General features: G+C 43.8%; 1 protein-coding gene across 1 annotated transcript; it reads left to right on the forward strand.

The window, feature by feature from the left end:
- The first annotated feature begins 1,087 nt into the window (after positions 1–1,087).
- Positions 1,088–23,331, forward strand: ACTR5 (actin related protein 5). The gene is made up of 9 exons (XM_012755242.2): positions 1,088–1,505; positions 2,745–2,974; positions 4,691–4,860; positions 10,107–10,324; positions 11,033–11,215; positions 16,033–16,149; positions 16,859–16,998; positions 18,093–18,225; positions 22,697–23,331. Exons 1-9 carry the CDS (start codon positions 1,131–1,133, stop codon positions 22,952–22,954), a joined length of 1,824 nt encoding a protein of 607 aa, XP_012610696.1. The 5' UTR covers positions 1,088–1,130; the 3' UTR covers positions 22,955–23,331.

Consider the following 23,331-nt stretch of genomic DNA (forward strand, 5'->3'; position numbering starts at 1 on the left):
ATGGGTACCTTCAGATGTCTGAAACAATAGGCTTGTGTTGGAAGGCAACAACACATCTGATTGTTTGGGGGGGAGGGCTTGCTCCCAATGTGGCCTACGAACTGTTAATAGACATTCTTGAGAAAGGTCTGAGGTCTCATCTCTCACCAAGCATGTCTATTCGGAGCCACCCTTTATGATTGACTTGATTTTATCTCTCAAACTTAAGTGTTCCAGTATTATCCCGCTAGCTAGTAGACAGAGGGAAATGGGACAGGGGAGAGTGTGCCCAATGCTTTTAGGGCTAAAACTGGGAGTGGGTCACATCACTTCACCCCCACCCCCACTGGCCAGAACTTTGTCGCTGGATCACATCTGGCTAGGTGACCATCAAAAGAAAGAAAGGGAGACTATACACATTGGGGAACAATTAACAGTCCTTTTCTCAGTGGTTGAGGTCTTAGGGAGAGGCTACAGTCTAACTCCTAGTCAGTGGGAGTTAATAAGTCTATTTTTAAACTTTATATTGCGTTATAAAATATACATACGAAAAGTACACAAATCATAAGTGCACGACTTGGTGAATTTTCACAAAGTGAACACACCTGCATAGTTAGCGCCCATGTCAAGAAATTGAACCACCAGTACCCCAGGGTTCGAGTTTCCTTCGCCACCAGAAGGAAGAGTCACAGGGAAGGGGATTCGTTTACCCAGCTCGCCAGGCAGAGGCGGGGCCCGGGACGGTCTAGGCTAGGGTGCGACACCAGACAAATGGGGCGTGGCCAGGTGGAGAGGCGGGGCCCGCCAAGCTCCGCCAGGTCTTCAGGCCAGGAAGGGGCGGTGGCTAATGGCGTCACGCATGGGGGCGGGATTTCCTGGCCCGCAGTCCCGGCTAGAGCGAAGGGGCGTGGTCACTTATGAGCGGTAAAAAGGGACGAGGCTAAGCAAAGGCCGAATTTCGCAGCTGGAATGGGCAGTCCCGAAAGCGGGCGGGGCCACTGACGGCGAGTCGGGTGGAAAGGTTGGCTGGGCTTCGCGAGGGGAAGGGCTTCGAGGCACTTTAGGGCCGGAGGCGCGCGGCGTGACGCTGGGGGCGGGGCCTCGTGGCGCCTGGGCTGCGGCGAGGGGCGGGGCCGGACGCACGCTCCAAGATGGCGGCGAACGTGTTCCCGTTCCGCGACGCCCGCGCTGCGCCGGATCCGGTGCTGGAGGCCGGTCCAGTGGCACACGGGCCACTGCCGGTGCCTCTGGTGCTGGACAACGGGTCGTTTCAGGTCCGCGCCGGCTGGGCATGTCCCGGACTGGACCCGGGCCCCGAGCCGAGACTGCAGTTCCGCGCGGTGTGCGCCCGCGGGCGTGGCGGCGCGCGGGGCGGGGCGGGCCCGCAGGTGGGCAATGCACTGGGCAGTCTGGAGCCGCTGCGCTGGATGCTGCGCTCGCCCTTCGACCGCAACGTGCCTGTCAACCTGGAGCTGCAGGAGCTGCTGCTTGACTACAGCTTCCAGCACCTGGGTGTCTCCTCACAGGTGAAGAGCCGGGTGGGCTGGGCTGGGCTTGAGGGTGGGGTGAGATCTTGTCTCCCCTCACTCCGCTTTCCGAGAGATAATAGTCATTTCAGTTGTTCCGATAGTCATTTCGTCAGTCGATCGTCATTTCGTCAGTCGAGCAAAAAGATACTAAGCGCCTGTACTAGGCGCTGCGGGTATAACAGCAAATAGAACACTGCATCTTTTCTCTTGGAGTACACATTGGGGCATTTATGCTCTTTGGTAATATCCTGATTTATTAACAAATATGTATTGAGCACCTACTCTGTCTCAGGCACTCTTTTAGGTACTTAGAATACATCTGTACCATAACAAAACTTCCTGGGCTTATGGAAAGATACTCTAGTATAAAAAGACAGACAATAAACAATAGAATTATGTAGTAGAGTCTATGCCATGATAGGAGAAGAGGGAGTTATATTTTTTTCAATAAGATGGGCAGGGGAGTACTCATGGGTAAGGTGATGTTTGAACAAGGACTTCCAGGAGGTGATTAATGGAGCAAGCTATGTGTATATCTGAGGGAAAGGTATTCTAGTCAGAGGGAGTAGACAGTGAAAAAGGTCCTAAGGCCAGGGTGTGCCCTGATGCTAATTGCAGGGTAGGTGGAGTGAGGGTGAGAGTAGTACCTGGAAGAGGTACTACCTGCATTTGATCTTACCTGCTTTGAAAAAAGCAAGGTGTGATGGAAGAGGTACTACCTGGAAAAGGATGTCAGAGAGGTAGTGAGGGGGCAAATCACACACCTTCAGGCTTTTACTCTGAGTGAAATGGGGAGCCTTTGCAGAGTGTTGAGCAGAGGAAGAACGTGACTGAGTTTCAGTACAGTCACTGTTGCTGCTTTATGGAGAATGGACTGTCATGGGTCATAGGGTGGAAACGGGGACCAGTTAGGAGGCTGTTGCAGTAACCCAGGTGAGGGATGACAGTGATTTAGATGAGGGAGATAGCAGGGATTGTGGTTAGAAGCAGTTGGGTTCTGGAGACATTTTGAAGAAAGAGCCAACATGATTTGCTGACAGTTTGGATGGCACTTAATAAATTACTATACTTTCATATTTTCCTGTAGAGATGAGAGTTTTACAGTTGCTACTGATCAGGTTTTTGATTAAGAGACCAAAAGCAAATTCAGCCCTGCAATAAGGGTTTTGGGTTCTTTTATGCTTTAAAAGAGTATTCTGTTACCACTCATCCGTTTGCCTTTTTCTTTCAAAGTAGGGTTGCGTTGATCATCCCATAGTTTTGACAGAAGCTGTGTGCAACCCACTCTATTCACGACAAATGATGTCAGAGCTTCTTTTTGAGTGCTATGGGATTCCCAAGGTTGCCTATGGGATAGACAGCCTCTTCAGCTTCTACCACAATAAGCCAAAGAACTCGATGTCCAGTGGGCTCATCATTTCATCTGGATACCAGTGCACGCATATTTTACCCATCTTAGAAGGAAGGTGAGTTGCACTTGTGTTGTTTAAGTGCTATTTTGAGAAGCATTCAGGAAACATTTAGTGCCTTCTTTAAAGGCAGAGTGGAAAGAGCAAGTAGCCCAGGAACTGAGCCTCTGGGTTTGGCATTGACCTACCTCACTGTGGGACTATGCGTAGGTCACTTTACCTCTCCTTTGTGACCTCCTGAAGGGAGTTAGGGTGGATGGTATCTTAGGTCCACATCCGTAATTTGACAATTTTATAGTTTTGATTTGTGGGGAGATAGCCAACACAGTATCTGCAGGTAGTAGCTACTCAGTAAACATGTTTTAAATAAATTATTTGAATAAATTTAAGTTAGACCATCTTTGTATTCTGGAGTACAGAATACAAAAGAGTACCCGTTTTGACTAAGACTTTTATTTTTTAAATTTAAAGCTCTTCAGTCACTATGGTTTAGATCTTTCTTTTCAGGTACAGTGCCTGGCAAATAATAGGCACTTATTAAGTATTTCTGAGTTGACTAGAAGGCAAGGGTAGTTTATATCATATTTAAAATCTGTTCCCACTTTATAGTTGGGCTTTCACTGTCTGTTAAGAGACTAGGGCAGCATTTTGCTCTTCTGAGTTTCTCATAGTACATAAGGAAGTGTGTACTGTAGGCAGAGAGCACTGGCTTTGAAGCCGAATGCTTGAGTTTACATCTTCTGCTTAACCTCTTCACTTAGTTTCCTAAGATGTAAAATTGGGAAAAACTGATTTCTCAGGGTTACCCTGAAGATGAAATGAGATAATGTAGATGATGGCACTTTGTTAATTTGAAAGCAGTCTGAATATTTAAGTCAAAATAAATGTCATTGAATTTATTGGGAACTATAATAGGAATTTTTCTTGAAGTTTCCATGAAAATCTATGAAGAAAAAAATAATTCTTAAACATTACCAAACACTTCTGAAGTATGGAGTTCTCTATTTCACATAAACAATACACATACATTTAAAATAACATGTTATTTTTGTTGTATTGAGAGAAAATTATTTTACCTGAAGGCTAAGAAATTATTAGATTGGATAAAATATCCTGTTCTATGCTGGCATCTACTGGTGAAGTATGATATAGCAGTAACATTTAGTATACAGCAAGTTCCTAGTGCTCTTACTTTGTCACATTAGGAAAATAAAGTTACTCTGGTTCTTTTCCCCTTTGGGTAATGTGAAAGGGATCTGACTTTTAGGAGATTGCAGTAAGGTAGTGTGTGTGTGGTTACCTAATATGTTTGCATCAGAAGTGGATTGTCTAGCAGAGTTCTCAAACTCTGGCCTGCACCAGAGTCACCTGAGGATCTTGTTAAAATACAGATTCCCTAGCCCAGCACAAATGAGTCCTGGGAATTGGCATATTTGTAACATTTTCCCCAGCTGTTTCTGAGATATTTGGTCCCAGGACCACAGTTTGAGAAATACATGATGAGACACATAAAGGTCTGACTTTGGAGAGCATGTTCTTTCTGTTAAACCTTGTTTCTTTCTGAGACTCTGGCCATAGGTTAGATGGTCAGGTGTCTGGGTGTGGACTAGGAATTCCTGCCTGGATAAGAGGTCGGACCAAGAGAACTTCAAAGTCCCTTCCAACTGTAAGGTTTTGTGTTTCCTCTGATGATCTGTTTCTTCCAAGATGCTCCATATTCTCTCCTCTGTGTTGCCAAAAATTGCAGTGCTGTTTTCTACTGCTTGGTTGTAGATTAGATGCTAAGAACTGCAAACGCATCAATCTTGGAGGAAGCCAAGCAGCTGGCTACCTCCAGCGTCTCCTCCAACTGAAGTACCCTGGGCACCTGGCAGCTATCACTCTCAGCCGCATGGAGGAGATTCTGCACGAGCACAGCTACATTGCTGAGGACTATGTGGAAGGTAATGAAGAGGACATTTGCCTGCAGCTTTTGGATATTGGCTACCTTTGGGGTGATCCTTAAGTTGTTACTAGGATGACTCTTTGCTTGCTTACTTTTTTACTCTAAAGTATATTTTTTAGTACCTCTTACCCCTTTGCTATTCATTTCCTTAAACTGTTGAATAAACCAGTAACTTACATAGGTAGGTTCCCTTCACAAGTGGTAGCTTTTACAGCTTGCTTCTAATACAGGTCTTGGGATTATACAACTTTCAACTTTTTCCAGAAGTGAAACATTCATTTTTTTTTTTTTTTTTTTTTGAGACAGAGTCTCACTTTGTTGCCCAGGCTAGAGTGAGTGCCGTGGCATCAGCCTAGCTCACAGCAACCTCAAACTCCTGGGCTCAAGTGATCCTACTGCCTCTATGCTGACATCTCCCAAGTAGCTGGGACTACAGGCATGCGCCACCATGCCCGGCTAATTTTTTCTATATGTTTTTAGTTGGCCAATTAATTTCTTTCTATTTATAGTAGAGACGGGGTCTCCCTCTTCTTGCTCAGTCAAGAGTTTCGAACTCCTGATGTTGAGCAATCTGCCCGCCTCGGCCTCCCAGAAAGCTAGGATTACAGGCGTGAGCCACCATGCCCAGCTGTGAATCATTCTTAAGAGTGAGCAAAACATACTATATTAAAAATAGTTTAAGTTTGAAGACAATTGAAATAGTTTCATCATGCCATTAGAGTAGAATCCATGCTCCAGAAGCATACCTTTCTCTCTTCAAACTTGTCTTGAACTTTTGGTTGTATTTTACTTCAAATTGAAGTATCACTTTTTTTTTTTTTTTTTTGAGACAGAGTCTTGCTTTGTTGCCCAGGCTAGAGTGAGTGCCGTGATGTTAGCCTAGCTCACAGCAACCTCAAACTCCTTGGCTCAAGCAATCCTTCTGCCTCAGCCTCCCGAGTAGCTGGGACTACAGGCATGCGCCACCATGCCCGGCTACTTTTTTCTATATATATTAGTTGGCCAAGTAATTTCTTTCTACTTATAGTAGAGACAGGGTCTTACTCTTGCTCAGGCTGGTTTTGAACTCCTGACCTTGAACAATCCACCTGCCTCAGCCTCCCAGAGTGCTAGGATTACAGGTGTGAGCCACCGGGCCCAGCCAGTTCCTCATAAATTTTAATAGTTTAAATAAAACCTGAGGCTGTGGACAATACTACAGTTACACAACTCTGCTCTATGTTTTCTTGGATTTTTTTGTTGGCATTGGAGGTGCTGACTCCAGGTGGCCCATAGTGAGCTCCTGAAAGGCAAAAGCCATGTCTTTTTTCTTTTTTTTAACTTTAAATTATGGTGAAAACTACATAACATAAAATCTACCATTTTAACCCCCCTTTTAAAAAATTTTTTTAAAGAGGTAGAGTCTTCCTTTGTCACCTAGGCTGCAATCATGGCTTACTATAACCTTGAATTCCTGGGCTCAAGCGATCCTTGTGCCTCAGCCTCCTGAGTAGCTAGGACTACAGGTACATACCACCATACCCAGCTAATTTTTTAAATTTTTTGGAGAGTCTTTCTGTGTTGCCCAGGCTGGTCTCAAGCTCATGGCTCAAGCAGTCCTTCTGCCTCGGCCTCTCAAAGTGTTGGGATTATAGACATGAGCCATTGAACCCAGTCTTGTCACTATTTTATATTTTAGCTATTAGTTGGGTAACGGTGGCTTATTGAGGTTTTAATTTGTTTTTCCGTAATGGCTAAAAATGTTGAACATATTTACTTACTCTTTTTCTTTTATTTTTTAAATTGACAGATAAAATTGTATATATTTATCATATACAACATGATGTTTTGAAGTGTATGTATGTTGTAGAATGACTAAATCCAGCTAACTAACATATGCATTACCTCACATAGTTATCATTTTTTGTAGTGAGAACACTTAACACCTCTCTCAGCATTTTTCAAGCATACAATGTATTTCTGCATCCTGATTATCTGGCAAAAAAAAATACAATGTATTATTATTGAATATATTTTTAAGTATATGTTTGCCTTCTGTATATCCTCATTGGTAAAATGTCTGTTCATGTGTTTTGCCTATCTTTTAGTAGGCCAAAGTAGGTTGTTGGTTTTTTTAATATAGAGCTTTGATAGTTCTTTGTATATTCTGAATATAAGTCCTTTGTTGGCTATATGACTTGGAGATGTTTTCTCCTGGTCTTTATATTATCTTGATTTTCTTAAGTGTCTTGCATTAAAAATAGTTTTTATTTTTGATAAAGTCCTATTTATCATTTTTCTTTTATGGATTACGGTTTTGATGTCATGTCTAAAGACCCTAAGTATGAAGATTTTTCTCTGATGTTTTCTTCTGTAGGTTTTATATTTCTATGTTTACATTGACTTCTGTGATCCATTTTGAGTATACTTTGTAAGTTGTGAGGGGTTAGGTCACTGTTCTTTTTTTTTTTTTTTTTAATTTTGTATATGGATGTCTAATTATTCCATGTTATTTGTTGGAAGGATTATTGTTTGTGAAGAGCAGGCTGTCCCTAAGACCACTCCCAGGTGTAATGATTTGCTAGAAGGACTCACAGGACTCATTTAATTCATGGCTATAGTTTATTACAGTGTAAGGATACAAAGCAAAGATGCCAAAGAGGAAAGTGTATGGGGTGAAGTTCAGAGGCAACCAGGCACGAGCTTCCAAAAGTCTTCCAGTGGAGTGACACAAGACACACTTAATTCCTTCAGCAGTGAGTTGTGATGACACATATGAAATGATTTTTACTAGGGAAGCTCATTAAAGACCCAGTGCCCAAAGTTTTTATTGGCGGCTAGACATGTAAATACCTTCTGCTAACATGTACCAAAATTCCAGCCTTCTAGAAGGAACACAGGTATTCAGCATAAACCATCTTGTTTGCACAGTCTAGGCAAAATGCGCCACACTTACTAGGGAAAGTTTTATATAGGTATAGGGAACTGTTAACTGGCCAGGTTCCCAGATGCTAGCCAAGGACCGAGCTTCCAAGCAGGTCTTTGTAGGGGATAGCAGTCTCAGGCTGCTTTTGAATGGATTTTGAGTTTCCTGAAATGCTTTTGCTGAGTCAGTTAAGATGATCGTGTGGTGTTTCTGCTTTAGATTGTTCATACGAGGGATTATAATGATTGCTTTTGAATATGAAACCAGCCTTGATTTTTAGGGGAGATACAAACCTACTCATTTGTGTATATTACTCTTTTATATGTTGCTGGATTTGATTTGGTAATGTTTCATGGGTTTTTTTGACTATAGTCATGAGGGACGTTGGCATATAGTTTCCTTGTAGTACTGTCTTTGTGTGGTTTTGGTGTCAGGGCAATACTGGCCTTGTTAAATGAGTTGAAAAGTGCTCATAGAACTTTCTGAAAAAGATTGTATAAATAATTGATTTTTTAAATATGTGGTAGCCTTCTCCAGTTGGAACCATTTAAGCCTAGGGATTTCTTTTTCTGAAAGTCTTTTAACCATGAATTAAGTTTCTGTAATAGGCATAAGACTATTCAGGTAACCTTGTTGATTTCTTTTCTTTATTATTTCCTTCCTTCTCCTTGGTTTAGGTTTATTTTGCTCTTTTTTTCCCCTAGTTTCTTAAGGTAGAAGCTTTGATTATTATGAGGCCATTCTTTTTAATATTATTGTTTAATGCTGGTAATTCCCCTCTCAGCATTGCTTCATCTGTGTCCCAAAAGTTTTTATATATTTTCATTTTTACTGACTTCAGATATTTTCTAATGTCCTTCAAGACTTCTTCTTTAAGCAATTGATTATTGCAGATAACTAACAAAATGACCAAAAAAAAGAAAAAAAAAATGTGGGTTTTATGTCCAAGTGTTTGAAAATTTTCTTATCTTTCTGTGATTTATTTCTAGTTTAATTCTGTTGTGGTCAAATAACTCTCTTTGTCCGATGTCAATTAAATTTGTTTATTTTATGACCCAGAATATAGTCAACTGTGGCAAAAGTTTGATATATACTTGCAAAGAATACACACACTGCTCCTGTTGGGTGGAGTGTTCTGTGCTGTCATTTAGGTTCTGTTGGTGGTGGTGTTCAGTTCTTCTGTATCCCTGTTTATTTTCCATCTACTGGCTCTACTGATATTGAGAAAAGAATGTTGAAGTCTGTAGGTGTAATTGTCGATTTTCCTATTTCTCCTTTCATTTCTGTCAGCTTTTGCTTTCATGTATCTGAATCTCTTTTGTTAAGTACGTGTTTGGGATTCTTAAGTCTTCTTGGCTAATTGACCTTTTATCATTATGTAACATCCGTCCTTCTCCTTGGCAATTTGCTTTGCTTTGAAGTCTACTTGAGTATTAATATAGCCACTCCAGCTTCCTTTTGATCAGTGTGCACATGGTACATTTTTCCATCCTTTTACTTTTCATCTACCTATACCATTATAGTCAGAGTGAATTTCTTAGTAGTTGGGTCATTTTTTAAAAATCTGTTTTGTCAATATCTTTTAATTGGTATGTTAAGACCATTTACAGTTAATTATTAATATATTTGAATTTAGGTCCACCTTTTTATTTCTTTTTTGTTGTTCTGTTATTTATTGTTCCTCTTTTTCTCTCTCCTGCCTCTTTTTAGGTTATTTGAACTGTTTTTTCTTGTTTTTTAGTATTCCATTTTAATTTATCTGGTTTTTATTCCTGTATCTCTGTGTAGGTTTTTCTTTTTTTTTTAGTGGCTGCCATAGAGATTACAGGAAACACAACTTTTCACAGTCTACTCAGAATTAATATTTACCACTTCAAGTGGAATGTAAAAATGTTAGCACTATACAGACTCTTTTATCCTTCCCATTTTATGTTGGAGTTGTTTTATATGTTACAGCTACATACACTAGAAACCCATCAGACAGTGTTATGATTTTTACTTTAAATTGTCAAACACATTTTAGAGAATTCATGGCGAGATTAGTCTATTATGTTTAACCAGATTTTCATCATTTCCATTGCTCTTCCTACATTCCTGATGTTCCAAGCTTCCTTCTGGTGCTGTTTCTATCTGAAGAACTTTATTTAGCAGTTCTTTCAGAAGAGCTCTGCTGGCATGATATCCAGGTTTTATAGCTGCATTTAGTTGATTGAGTGGATTCACAGATTGGGTGGAGTGTGTTTTCTCCATCGTAAACCTATATATGGAGCCCAGGTATTGATGTTTTAATTTTTGTGTTAATAGTCCATTTCATAACTTCCAAAATTATTTCTTTGAAGAATTGCAGAAATGGCGGTGCCCTGATTATTATGAGAACAACGTCCACAAGATGCAGCTCCCATTTTCCAGCAAGCTCCTTGGCAGCACCCTGACCTCCGAGGAGAAACAGGAAAGGCGGCAGCAGCAACTGCGGCGGCTGCAGGAGCTCAACGCCCGGCGACGGGAGGAGAAGCTGCAGCTGGACCAGGAGCGGCTGGACAGGCTGCTCTATGTGCAGGTAACAGCAGATGCAGGGATGCGCTCCCAGCCATGCTCAACAAGATGGTCCCAGAAAATTCTCTTCCTATGTATCTTTCCTTGGCCATAAAATGCATTGACCGTCTAAGTCCCCGTTGGGGTCAAGAATGAGTCTGGGGGATCATCAGTGTAGTGTACATAAAAGCAGCTTTTTCTCAAAGAGCTGTAAGCTCCAGCTTTATTGATTTGTTTATTTTGGCCTTATAATCTCCTGTATTTCAGTTTTTAATTTGCTAATTTACGTGTAGCACATATAATGCAAATTGCACAAATCCTAAATCTGCACCTCGATGCATTTTCACAAAGTAAAACACACCCATGTGTCTGCTATCAGATCAAGAAACAGAGCTGTGCCAGCATCCCAGAAGCCTCCCTCATGTCTCCTCTCGGTCAGTAACTTTCCTACCTTCCCCCACAAATGGTAACAGCATTTCTGTCCTCTGTCACCATTGATTAGTTTTGCCTAATCAGGTGTTGCTGGCACTGTGATGCCTAGAGACAGCTGTAGAGGAGAGCAGCTGTGCCAAACTGTGGCAGGAGCTGGAGATGTGGCTGTGCAGCGGGCAGGCCAGGGGAGCCCTGTCCTGCTGCAGTTCTTCTTTGTTTGACTCGAAGCTACTTCTCCTTCTTCCTGTTTGTGATTGCACTGTTTGCCTTTGAGGATGAATTGTGACTGCTCTGGTTTCAGGAACTTCTAGAGGATGGCCAGATGGATCAGTTTCACAAAGCTCTAATAGAACTGAACATGGACTCCCCAGAGGAGCTTCAGTCCTACATACAGAAGCTCAGTTTGGCAGTGGAGCAAGCTAAGCAGAAAATCCTTCAAGCAGAAGTCACCCTGGAGGTGGATGTGGTAGACAGCAAGCCAGAGGTAACCGTGAGGGCCCTGGGAGGGAGCAGCCCTTCCTGAGGGGGAGGAGTGTCCCGAGAGGGCTGACATCAGAGGGGTGTGACTAGAGTCCGGGAGGAAAAGAGAACAGCATGACACGTGTTGTCCACTGGCACGTGGGTGGGGCAGTGGTGGCACTGACCTTGTACCAGCTGAAGTTCTGTCTGGAGGCATTTCACCCTGTAGGCCTCTGGCCCCCTGGAAGGGGAAGTGTGTGTGTAAATGGGGAGAACACTCACACACCAATCCTTTGGTGCTGTCTTGACCCCGAACCTGTTCCTCTGATGGTCATTTGACAGTCATACACTCCCTTTAACATTCTTCTGGTGTTTTATCAACTGTATCGTGGTTGGTTGTTCACTTCCTGCCCTTCCATCTTGGTGTTCCCTGAGGACAGGAATCACACTTCATACGGAGTTTATGTGAATTTTTACAACTAGTAGCTATGCTCAGTAAAACATCTGTAGGTTGCCTTAAGGTCAGCCTTTTATTAGTGACTAAAGACTAACTCTTTGAATAAGCTCTTTGATTTTCTCTTTTTCTCATTTGTTTCCCTGCCTGTACACTGTTAATAAGAGTTGATGTAGCAAAAAAGGAAGGTGATAGAGCTGAGCTGGGCCCTGGGTAGTCCAAACCCTGGCACCTTGGGGCCCGCATGATGAAGGTACAGCTTGTAGGTCACTCCTCAGCGCAGAAGTCACAGGTTGGGTCTCTTGTCTTTAGAACTGGAACTAAGTGTTGATAAGTATATGCATGGTGCCTGAATTTGTCATCCCTGCAGTTCTAGAACAAAAGAATTTACTCATTACCTTGAGACATGTTTTAGACAGGATTAGTCAGACTAGGTACTTGGCTTTTTGTGGTTAAATCTGCTTTCTTTAACCTCTTGATTGCCTATGCTTTTAGAGAGAAACAATACTGCAGAAAAATCCAAGTCAGTGCCATTTGATGCTGGGTGCTGGGTGGTGCTTATCAGTGATGTCAGAGCTTTCCCTGGCTCAGCATGAAGCTCACTTGTGCAGTGACGGGCTCTCAGCTGGAGGATCACTTGCAGTTCCTGCTCTCAGCCTTGCGGTCTCTGCCTCTCGTTGACAGGCTTATAGATTATGTGAGGACAGTAACTGGCCATGAGCACACGTGCTTTATAGAGCAGATCCTGAGGGAGGCTTTCTAGATACACCTTCCCAGACCACTAAGATCTTGGGTCGAGGGGCCTTCACCATCTTACTCCCCTGCTGCGTCCCAGACCAGCTTCAGTTGAGTCAGTGTGCTTGTTCTCATTTGCTTCTCCCAGTTTTCAGGTCTTTGTTTCAGATTTGACCAGGTATTTTTTTGAAAGGTAGAACTGGCTAGCCAGTGTCATGGTCAAACTGATCCCATGAATGTGACTATAACTGACTCTAATCACCAAAAATTACCCTCAATAAATGCTGACTGACCATTAAAACTGTGGTGAAAGCTTACTGAAATCCTGAACCATGTCATCTTTGTTTTATATTCATCCATATGTAGTTTTTATCATGTTTAGAATGTCAACAGGACATATGCTGCTTGATACCAGAAAGGTGCCACTAAGCCGTGTGCAGGTGAGGGATTTCAGATTTAAAAAGGAAAAAAACCAAGCAGCTGTGAAGATGTGATTCCTGAGCACTTGAGTAGCTAGTTTATCCCTTTCCTTGTTCATTTTTCTGCATTTGGTACATGCCGTGATTCAACCACTCCTCCGTTCGTTCAGTAGATACTTACTAAGCACCTGCTTTGTTCTATGCTCCTGGGGCATATATTTAAATCTCTTTGGGAGGTTTTGAAATGAACTTTAAAAGATTTCTGGGTAGTCTACAAATTTGATGAATTGATTGGTCACCAAAGCTTTAATGGTCAGTCAGCATTTATGGAAGGTAATTTTTAGTGATGAGAGTCAGTTACGGTCATGATCATGGGATAAATCTGACCATGACACTGGCCGGCCAGTTCTACCTTTCAAAAAATATTTGTAGTATTTTCCAACTATATCTTTCATTTACAATGAAGTGACTAGATATATGTGGACTAAATTTCATATTGAAATTCCGCTTACGCAGTAATGACCGAATTGGAGTAATATAGCTGGAATTTAAAAATTTACAGCATTTCCTGAAATCCCTTTTTCCTTAACAGACCAATCCATTTTGCCCTTGCTATTCTGCAGTTATCCCTGTGAGGATGTTATAAGGAGTAGGCTTTGCTAGCTTTCTGATGAGGTATTTGAACTAGAAGATGCTTGCTTTTCATAGCTACAAGCACAGCATAAGGGTAGGAGGGGGAGAACACAGTTTTAGAGCATCATAGTTTGTTGGAAAACACAATGGGCCAAATATAGGAAGATCTCTTGCTTTACCAGCCAAGATCAGAGTTGGCCTCTGCTTGTTCTGCTGCTGCTCAAGGCTGTTTTAGGGAACCATGCTGCATCTTTTCTGATGTGCTTTGGCAAACTCTCCTTCTCTTCGGTTCCAAAAGAACAGTCATATTAGTGTTCCTGAACACCACACAATACATGTGGACACCCTGGCAAACCCTAGGGGGAGAGAAGCCAGCCGTGGTGGAGAAATCTGTTCTCTGTTAGATGCCTTTTTTCTGCATTGAAATTATTAGCTTTGTTCCTCTCTGTGAATCATATGAATTATGATAAGTAAATATTCTTTTTACCATTTTTAGTGAAGCTAAGACGTAATCTGATTTTTTAAGATGACATATTTTTTATTGTAGCTAGATGAAAACAAATGATGATATTTTTGCTGCAGCTGAAGAAGCCTTTTGAAACCCAAAGGTTTATAATCTTCTCTATTTTGGGGGAATTTGAAGGTATATCCCAGGGGCCTTCAGTGCCAGGCACAGTATGCCAGGGGCCAGGGATGCAGAGGTGACTAAGATACAGCTCCTCAACCTGAGCAATATAGCAAGACCCTGCTCCTAAAAAAATTAAAAAAATAAATTAGCCCAGCATTGTGGTACATGTCTGTAGTCCCAGCTACTCAGGAGGCTGAGGCAGGAGGATCACTTGAGGTTGCCCTGAGCAATGGTTGTGCCACTACACTCCAGCCTGGGCAACAGAGTGACATCCCAAGTCTTTAAAAAAAAAAAAAAATTAAAAAACCCAGTTCCTGTCCTCCCAGGTGCCTAAAAAAAAAAAAAACACAAACAAAAAACAAAAACCTAGGGCTATAGCAGCACACTTAGCTGCTTGGGACGGGGTATGTCAGGTGTGGTGGTGGCTGGTGTGGAAATAGAGATGGATTTTTGAGAAAGGAGTGGGAGGTTTGATCTGGGCCCTGAAAGATTACCTGATTTCAGTAGGTAGCAAAGGAGGAGGGAAGACCATTTTAGGTGGAAAGAACCACGCGTGCAGGGAGGTGTGTGGAATGTGGACAAGAAGGGCGGTGGTGGGTGAGGAAGGAGAGACAGCTATAAAGGTCTTTACCTGTCAGGCTAAGGAGCCTGCATATTGTCCTTCAGACATGCAGAGCCTTCAGAGGCTGAGCAAGGAGATGATAGGATGAGATTTTATTTGAGGAAAATAACTGGTGGCAGTTAGGATGATGGGTTGAAGGGAGGAGTTAGGCTGAAAGTGGGAAAACAGAATAAAAATGTGTTGTAGTGTCCAAAAGAGAAGTACTGCGGATCTGCAGATTGTCAGTAACCATGGGGCAGCAGGGTGGAGGAGGAGTTACTTCAGAGGTGGGATCCCAAGATCTCGGTGCCATTTACAAGCCAAGGTGACAGAAGCGGCAGTTGCTGATGGTAATAGAACACATGGCATGTGCCATACTCTGTGCTGAGCACTCGTGTAGGTGTTGTCCTAGTTAATTTTCACAACTCAGTGAGTGGGTACTATCATCATTCCCATTTTACAGACAAGGAAACTGAGACTTGGGCAAGTGAGGAAATTTGCCCAAGGTCAGTCGCATAGGTAGAAGTCGTGCAGCTGAGAGTCAGACTCAAACAAAATCCCATTCCAGCTGCCACTCTTGTAACAGCTAGGCTGTTTTGAAAGGCAGTGAGTGAATGGGTGGTAATGCCTTTGACCACGTTTGGGAAGATAATGAGCTAAGTTTTGACACCTTATCTTTAAAGTCTTTGTGGGACATCAGGTGGAGCTTACTAAGACTCACCTATGTGAGGACATAGAATCAAATGGGACATGAGAAAAGGAAAAGGCCTGGGGAATGCCACCACTTAGGAGCTGGGTGACAGAAGAGCCAGGGAAACAGATTGAGAAAGCAGTCAGAGAAGAGAGAAGCCAGAAGGGTTGATGGGAGAGTTTAAGAGATGTTTTAGTCATATCCCCAGCCCAGCAGGACCTGCTGTTAAGGGACTAATTGTTAAGATTAGTGTTGGCACATATATTTATTAATTATTAAGAGGTTTATTTAATTTTTCTGGTAGTCTAGCTACCTTGTCAGTTGTCACACCCTTCTCCCCCAGAGTTGTGTGTGGGGGGTGTAACTGGTGTAAGGAGCAAGTCATCCACAGGCCCAGCCCGGAGCTGGCACCATTAGTACGTTTTAGAGAAGGTGGGGGTTGGTAGGCTTGTATACACAGGAAAGGTAGGAGACAAAAGCAAAGCCCATTTCTGGCTTTTTGTCTTTTAACTTTTGTGTTTATGTGCTCTTAAAAAAATTGCTTAGAAAATTTTTCATAGTTTTTATGTAAGCTTTTAAAACATTGAGCAAGATCCTGGTTATTTTTTGTGACACTGAACTAATAGAGTCAAGACTTGCTGAAGGTACAGATTCTGTTTTGTTTGTTCTATTCTATTCTAGACCCCTGACCTGGAGCAGCTCGAGCCATCTTTAGAAGATGTGGAAAGCATGAATGATTTTGATCCCTTGTTTTCAGAGGAAACACCTGAAGTGGAGAAGCCAGTCCCCACTGTCCAGGTTTGATTCCTGCATCCTAGACTGTGCTTTTGCTTTGAAGCTGTTGACGTAAATGGCTGGGCTAGTCTGGTCTGTTTCTTTAGGACTATCCTTTTTTTTAAATCCCAGTCATGTTTTCTAGAAAAAGAGGTACCAATTCTTTAGACATCAGAAGTCAGGGAATTTTTCTCAGTTATTGATTGAGGTTCCACTACTCAGATATGTGAATCTGCTTAGCGGAAACATTTGGGCAAATAAGTAGGAAGTTGAGATATGAAGACTGGCTTTTAATGGTTTTGTTTACATTTAAGCCAGTGTCTTTATGCTTAATCCTCTGTGGGGTCTATGTTTCTGTCATTACAGTGGCAACCAGGTGAACTGCCCTGACTCTGAGACCCACCTGGGGGAGGGGGACAGGGGTGCTGGGCCAGGACAGGGCAGGAGACCTGTCCTCCATGCTGGGCCTTTTTACTGCTACTCTCCACGAAGTCTCTTTCCCTGCAAGGCAGGGACCATTTCATGATGTAAATATGTAAGTGTTTGTAATTCAGAGATTGAAAGAAGGTAGAAGATTGAATTATCAAGTCAAGAGAGTTGGGGAGGAGGCTAATTTGGCATGAACAAAGGACAGAAACTATTTAGAAATAAGAAGTACAGTTTGAGGAAACTGGCAACTGGGATGTTTATCATTATGGCCTAAAAATATCTTTTAAACCTTGGGTTTTTAAAGCCCGTGTTTAACTTGGCAGCATATCATCAGCTATTTGTTGGGACGGAAAGAATTCGAGCTCCAGAAATTATCTTCCAGCCATCTCTCATAGGAGAAGAGCAGGCTGGGATTGCGGAGACCCTTCAGTACATCCTGGACAGGTGAGACGGTGAAACTTCTGTTCCTTTTATTTTCCTGAACCTTTTCCTATGATTTTATATTAAATGGTAGATTTGATGGTTGGGCACTTTGGAAATCTGTCTCGCTCTCTTCTTTTCATTGACTTACTGTGCTCCAGTAGTATTCTTTTATCTCTGTCACCAGGCCTGGCACCTGGTTGGGACTGTTTGTGGTTTTCTGAATCTGTAAGTGCTCATTTGATTTGAGCTGCTTTAAGAGTTTCTTTTAAGTTCAGCAACATGATAACGTGTGCTCTGGCTTTCATGTAAACCTTCATATTATTGAAGACTAGTGATTTTAAATCACCCTAAAAATATTGCAGAGGTTATAAAAGTTTTTTTCCCCTTCCTTAACAGGCATTTTACATATTTAAAGGTTTACATTTCTATGAGAATACACCTCCTTCCCCCATGTATACAGGCAGTCCCTGCAGTGTGAGATTGCGTAATTCAAGTCGGACAAGTAGGGAATGACTGTAGTACTTCGGCTGCTATTGCTTGTAACAGGATGGGAATTTGTACCTAGCAAGGGAAAAAAGCTTTTGCAGCTACTTTGTTTGAGTGGCTTTGAGCTTTGTCTTAACAGTGGGTGGGAAAGTGATCAAACATGTCTAAGATAAAGCTGTTATTAAAAAAGAAGAAAGCACAAGTGGAGAGATGGACCCTCAAAAGGGAGGTGGGACATTTTGGGGATGATGGAAGTGTTTTATATCTTAATTGTGGTAATGGTTACTGCGGTGTATAAACTTGTCAGACTTTATCAAAATGTTTGTAAAGTAATTCTCAATAAAGCTGATTTTAAAAATGTATGTATTATAAAATTCGAAAAATTCTGATCACATCAAGGAAACAAGTTGACCATTCAAATTAAGATTTTCACTAGCTATTTAGAAACATTGGACCAGAGCATTCTATAAGACACACAAATGAAAAGTGGAAGTTTTGGTTTTATTGTTTTTAAACTTCTCATGTAGATGTTTTCTGTTTTGGGCTGAAAGCTTACATTTCCACATCTGCATTCCCTTCTGATATTCAAATGAGAGAGACTGTACCAGAAGGAGTTGTTTCTCTCCTAGGTACCCAAAGGACGTCCAGGAGATGTTGGTTCAGAACGTGTTCCTCACCGGCGGGAACACGATGTACCCTGGGATGAAAGCCAGGATGGAGAAAGAGCTGTTGGAGATGAGGCCCTTTCAGTCTTCTTTTCAGGTACTGATTGTTCATATGGCCAGCTAGTTTGAAAACAGCATTAATAATTTTTCTGCTTGCAAAAGTAATGAAGTGTAAATGAGAAAAATTGCTTTATAGTTCCATCATCCAGAGAGATCTATTAACATTTTTGTGGCCTTCCCTCTGGTCTTCAGTCTATGTTTAATTTTTCAAGCAGAATGGAAATCACATTTTATGTAATACTTTGTGTTTTTTCTTAATTGGAAAAGGAAGACATACATATAATAAAATTCAAAGAGTACAAAAGAGTATACATCAAGAATAAGTCATTCTCCCTACCCTGCCCCCCATTCTGCAGGCAAAGCTTGTCTTTCATAAGTTTTCTACACATGAAAGTGTATTACTTTGTAAACTAATTTTTCTTAACCTGTCATGAATATTTTCCATGTCATTAATTTTCTGAAAGACTGTTTTTTTGATTGTATGGTATGAATGCCCCATGGTTTTTCTACCAAATTCCTGATTACGAAGAAACATGGGTTTGGATCAGGATGGGCTTGATCCAAGAAGGATCAGGCTTGATCAAACATGGGCTTGATCCAAGATGGATCAGGCACTGTGGGGATGCTGAGATGACCTGGGCTCAGCCCCTAGCTGCAAGGACCTTGCTGTCTGGGAGGGCAGCAACCAAGTAAATTGGCCGAGTTGCCCCGGAGCTTGATGGACGTCCAGGCAGGAGTGCCCAGCAGTCTCCAGTGGTGTTCAGAGAAGGCTCTGTGGACCTGGATCGTCTAAGGTTGAATAGGTGTCTGCCATCTAGACAGCGTGGTGGAGGTAGGTCAGAGAGAGAGCATTCCAGACATAAGGACTAGCACAGGCAAAGGCATAGGGGCCAGAAGTTTGTTGAGGGAGTGTGAAGTGGCCAGGTCTGGCTGGAGCATGTAGCTGCTAAAGGGGAGTGGAGGCGGATGAGCTGGAGCCGAAAGCAGAGCCCATACCGTGCAGAGCCTGTGCGTCCTGCTGAGAACCGTGGCCCTGATCCACTGTGCTGCATGATGTAGGATACACTCACCGTGTGGTCTCTGGGCTTTGGTCCTGACTCCGTTGCCACTATTACTGAATTTTGCTAAGCCCCAGTTTCTCCATGGTAAGAAGTGGGTCATCATAGCACCTGTTGCCAGGATTCAGTGTCCTGGTACACGTCACATGCTCAGCACAGGGCCTGCACATAATAAACCCTCAACACTAGCTGTTGTGTTGAGGGTTCCTGAGTCTGCTCCAGGTACTCTGATTGACTAGAAGGATTCACAGGACTCAGCGTGTAATTGTATTTATGGCTATGACTTAGTACAGTGAAAGGATACAAAACAAAATCGGCAAAGAGACAAGGTGCACGGGGTGAAGTCTGAGGGAAACCAGGTGCAAGCTTCCAGAGTCCTCCCCCAGAGGAGTCACGCAGGACACACTTCATTCCCCCAGCAACAAGTTGTAACAACCTGTGAAATGTTGCCAAGCAGGGGAGCTTGTTAAAGACTAACTGCCTAGGGTTTTTACGTGGGGGCGGATCACATAGGCACCCCCTGCTTGGAGCATACCCAAATTCCAGACTCATAGAAGGAAAGCAGGTGTTCAGCGTAAACCACATTGTTTGTACGAACAGGCACATTGAGCCACTGTTACCAGGTAATGGTGGGAGCCCTCCCAAAGTCTGAGTTCCCAGATGCCTGCCAAGGACCAGCCTGTACACCTGCCTTCCTAAGGATAGGCAGTAGGCCCGCTCTGTTAACCCTTTCCTGCACGGCTGCTATCTTTAGGCCATAGTGAACCAGGAAGGAGTCTAAGCAGAAGAATCATGTGATCCAATTTGCATTTTAGGAAGATACTTTGACACTGGTGTGAAAAAATGGAAAATCAGGAGAAATATTGGAAGAAGGAGACCAGTTAGGAAGCAGCTCCCTAGCCTTTAGGAGGAAGTCCTCACTCCTCTCCACTCAGCACGGTTTATAGGGTCCCTTGTGATCGGACCTTGCAGAATTGTCCAGTGTTATCTCATCACTCCCCTTCTGCCTCGTATTTCAGTCATAGGTAACTACTGTCACTTCCCCAGATCTGCCATTTTTCCTGCCTCAGGGCCTTTGCATGCAGCTGGTTCCCTTTGCATAGAATACCCTTACTAGCTCATTCCAGCTTTCAGCGACTGGTTTCCATGCAACTGTCTTGTGACATGTGTTCCAAGCCCTTGACACGGTGTCACTTAGTAGCTATGCAAGAAATGCGAAGGCAGTGGCAGAGGAAGAGGAAAGGCGGGAGTTGATGTGAGGGAGATTAAGGGAGTGAAGTCATCAGAACTTGATAGAAGATTGGATTTGGGGAGAGCAGTGGGACCCATGACAACTCCCAAGTTCTAGGTGGAGCAACTAGTTTGATAACTATGACATTCACTGAACTAGGAACCATGGGAGGAAGAGCAGGCTGGAGGGGAGGCTAGTGCGTTCTGTTTCCAGGGTGGGCTGAGCTGGGTTTCCGTGGACACACAGGAGGAGGTGGCCATAGCACGCTGTGAGTGTTCAGGGGAAGCTGGAAGGGTGGATGCGCATCTCCTTGTGTCAGTGTGCCTGGGGGGGCAGGTGAAGTCAAGGATTAAGCCCTAAAGGACACCCACATTTAGGGGTTGCAGGAGGGTGGGCAACACCCATGATGCCATCTAAGAAAGAGGCTGTGGGCGAGGTGGAGGAGGTGGGAGGGGAACCGAGGGAGCAGCAGCATCGAAGCCAGGGTGATGTTAGGAAGCGTGAGCAAGAGGCTGAGTCACGCTGGCAGGGCCAACTTGTGATGAGGTAGTTGAGAAAAAAATCTTAGAAGATTTTCAGACCTATTTCTGGATAATCCCCAAAGCCTTTCCCGTGAATTACTTCGTGAGCATTCGTTGGAGGAACACTGCCGCCAGGTCTCTTTCAGCCCTGGCTTTGAGCTGTTCCTGTCCCAGGTGGCCTAGCCCAGCTGGCCTCTCCCCACCGCCCCTGCTCCCTTCACGTTGCTCATGCAGTGAGTGTGTCGCGTCACACTAGGCCCTGACATCCCAGTTTTAGATTATGTATTCAGCGGTGGCTCAGGCCTACGAACTAAGGCTCTGTGTAATCTTTAAAAGGTAGAGAACCCCAAGATGTGCACAATGTTTACAACTTCTGTAAGAAAATAGTTTGTTTTTTCATAAATAGCAAAACATTTAAAAACGTTACAAAAATAGACAATTTTAATAAGTCAAAATGAAAACAGGAAAAAAATTATAATTCAGCCTCTGTGAGAGATGTTATATGTATGCTTTCTGGTTGGTCTTCTTGTATATGATTTTAACAAAAACAAGAGATTGTTGGTAGCTTGTGTAGCCTGTATTTGTTTCACTTTCAAATACTTATGACAGTTTTTCTATATTGACAGGTACATTTCTGTAGCATTTCATGGCTATATAATATTCTGTTAACCATGTACCTCATTTCCTTTTTATTGGTAATAGTGATAGCCACCATTCATTGAACACTCTGTACTGGGAAGTATACCAAGCACCTTACACTCATTCTCTCACTGCCTCCTCCCAAGGCAGAGCCGCAGGGCCTCTTGTTATCCTGATCTTGCGAAGAGGTCCCTATTCCCAAGTCCCTGCCTGTGTGCTAAGCCCAGGCAGTCGGACTCCTGAGCTTACCCTCTCTTCACTTTGTTCTCCTCTGTGCATGGGATTACACTTTGTGCGGCCTGCCCCTCCTTTGCCTCCATAAGTTCTAAAACCACCATTCCAAGCTGGGATTCATGTGGTTGGCAGAGGGGAGGAGGCGAAAGGGAGGCAGTTGAGTCTGGAACACAGGAGGCCGACGTTGAGCTACAAAGTGTTACCCAGATGATGAGGGCATCCTGATTGAGGGGCCCTCACAGAGCTGCTGACCCCCAGCCTCCCTCGTTAGTAAGCAATGGGAAGGAAGTGCTGGCAGCGTCACAGAGAGTGCCCAGGTCACCCCGTTTGCTGTCATTTCTCTGAGGCTCTTTTGCTACCATGACCAGAGCTGCCTCCCATCAGCCTCTGCTTCCCTCTGCTCACAGAGAGGAGGGCACGGGGCCAGGAAGGCCTTTCCTCCCCTCCAGTGCCAGCCTCCACTTCTCTCCTCAGCACCAGCTTATGATTGGCAGCATCATGGAGCAGGAGGCGGGGCACCTGGGCCTCTCTGACCCAGAGTGGCAGGTCTTGTGTTGATAAAACGCCTGCCAGCTGTTATGCTGTGAGGTCAGGCGTGGTGCGCTCTGCGTTCTTGCGTGCTGTCCTGGAGAGTCTGGACGTTTCAGCTCGGCTCTTGTTTGGAGGGTGCAGAGACAGCCCCGCCCTGTGCTGGAATAAACTGGGGCCCTCCTGTGTGTGTGTTTCTGGGGATGAGGTGCAGGCTGTAGCCGAGCCTGCCGAACACCCACGCCTGGCGCCCTGGTGGGAGTCGTCCTTCTGGTGAACGTGCTTTCTGTGTTTCAGGTTCACCTTGCCTTGAACCCTGTGCTGGACGCCTGGTACGGTGCTCGTGACTGGGCCTTGCACCACCTAGATGATGACGAAGCCTGGATCACCAGGAAGGAATATGAAGAAAAGGGAGGAGAGTACTTCAAGGAGCACTGTGCTTCCAACATCTACGTCCCCATCCGCCTGCCGAAGCAGGCGTCCCGCACCTCGGAAGCTCAGGTGTCCGGCAAGGGCGCAGGAGCCGGTGGGAGCAGTGCCGGCGAACAGGCGTAGCACAGGCGCCCTCCAGAGAGGCCCCCCTGCACACAATGCCCGTGGGCCGCAGTGGCAGCGTGACGGGACAGTGACTGTGCTAGGTGTGTCCAGCCCGAGCCTACTGGTCACATTTGGTTGCAAAATGGATTTCTCCTGGGGAGAACAAAGTTAAGGGACACTGGGAGCTGCCCTTCAGAATTGTGTTCATTGGGGGCTTCTGCAGTGAAGACGCTTTCAGTGGCCTCCTGGTGCCTTTGTTGAACTCTGATGAGCTGTGGCATCAGCTTCCTGAGCAGTGAATGAAGACGAGAGGACAGACGTACGAAGTGCACAAGACTGATTTCGTACTGTGTTTTAGAGCTTTTTTTGTTTAAAAAAAAATCCTTTAAAATTTA

The sequence above is a fragment of the Microcebus murinus genome, chromosome 16 (genome assembly GCF_040939455.1).
Source record: "Microcebus murinus isolate Inina chromosome 16, M.murinus_Inina_mat1.0, whole genome shotgun sequence".
NCBI lineage: Eukaryota > Metazoa > Chordata > Mammalia > Primates > Cheirogaleidae > Microcebus > Microcebus murinus.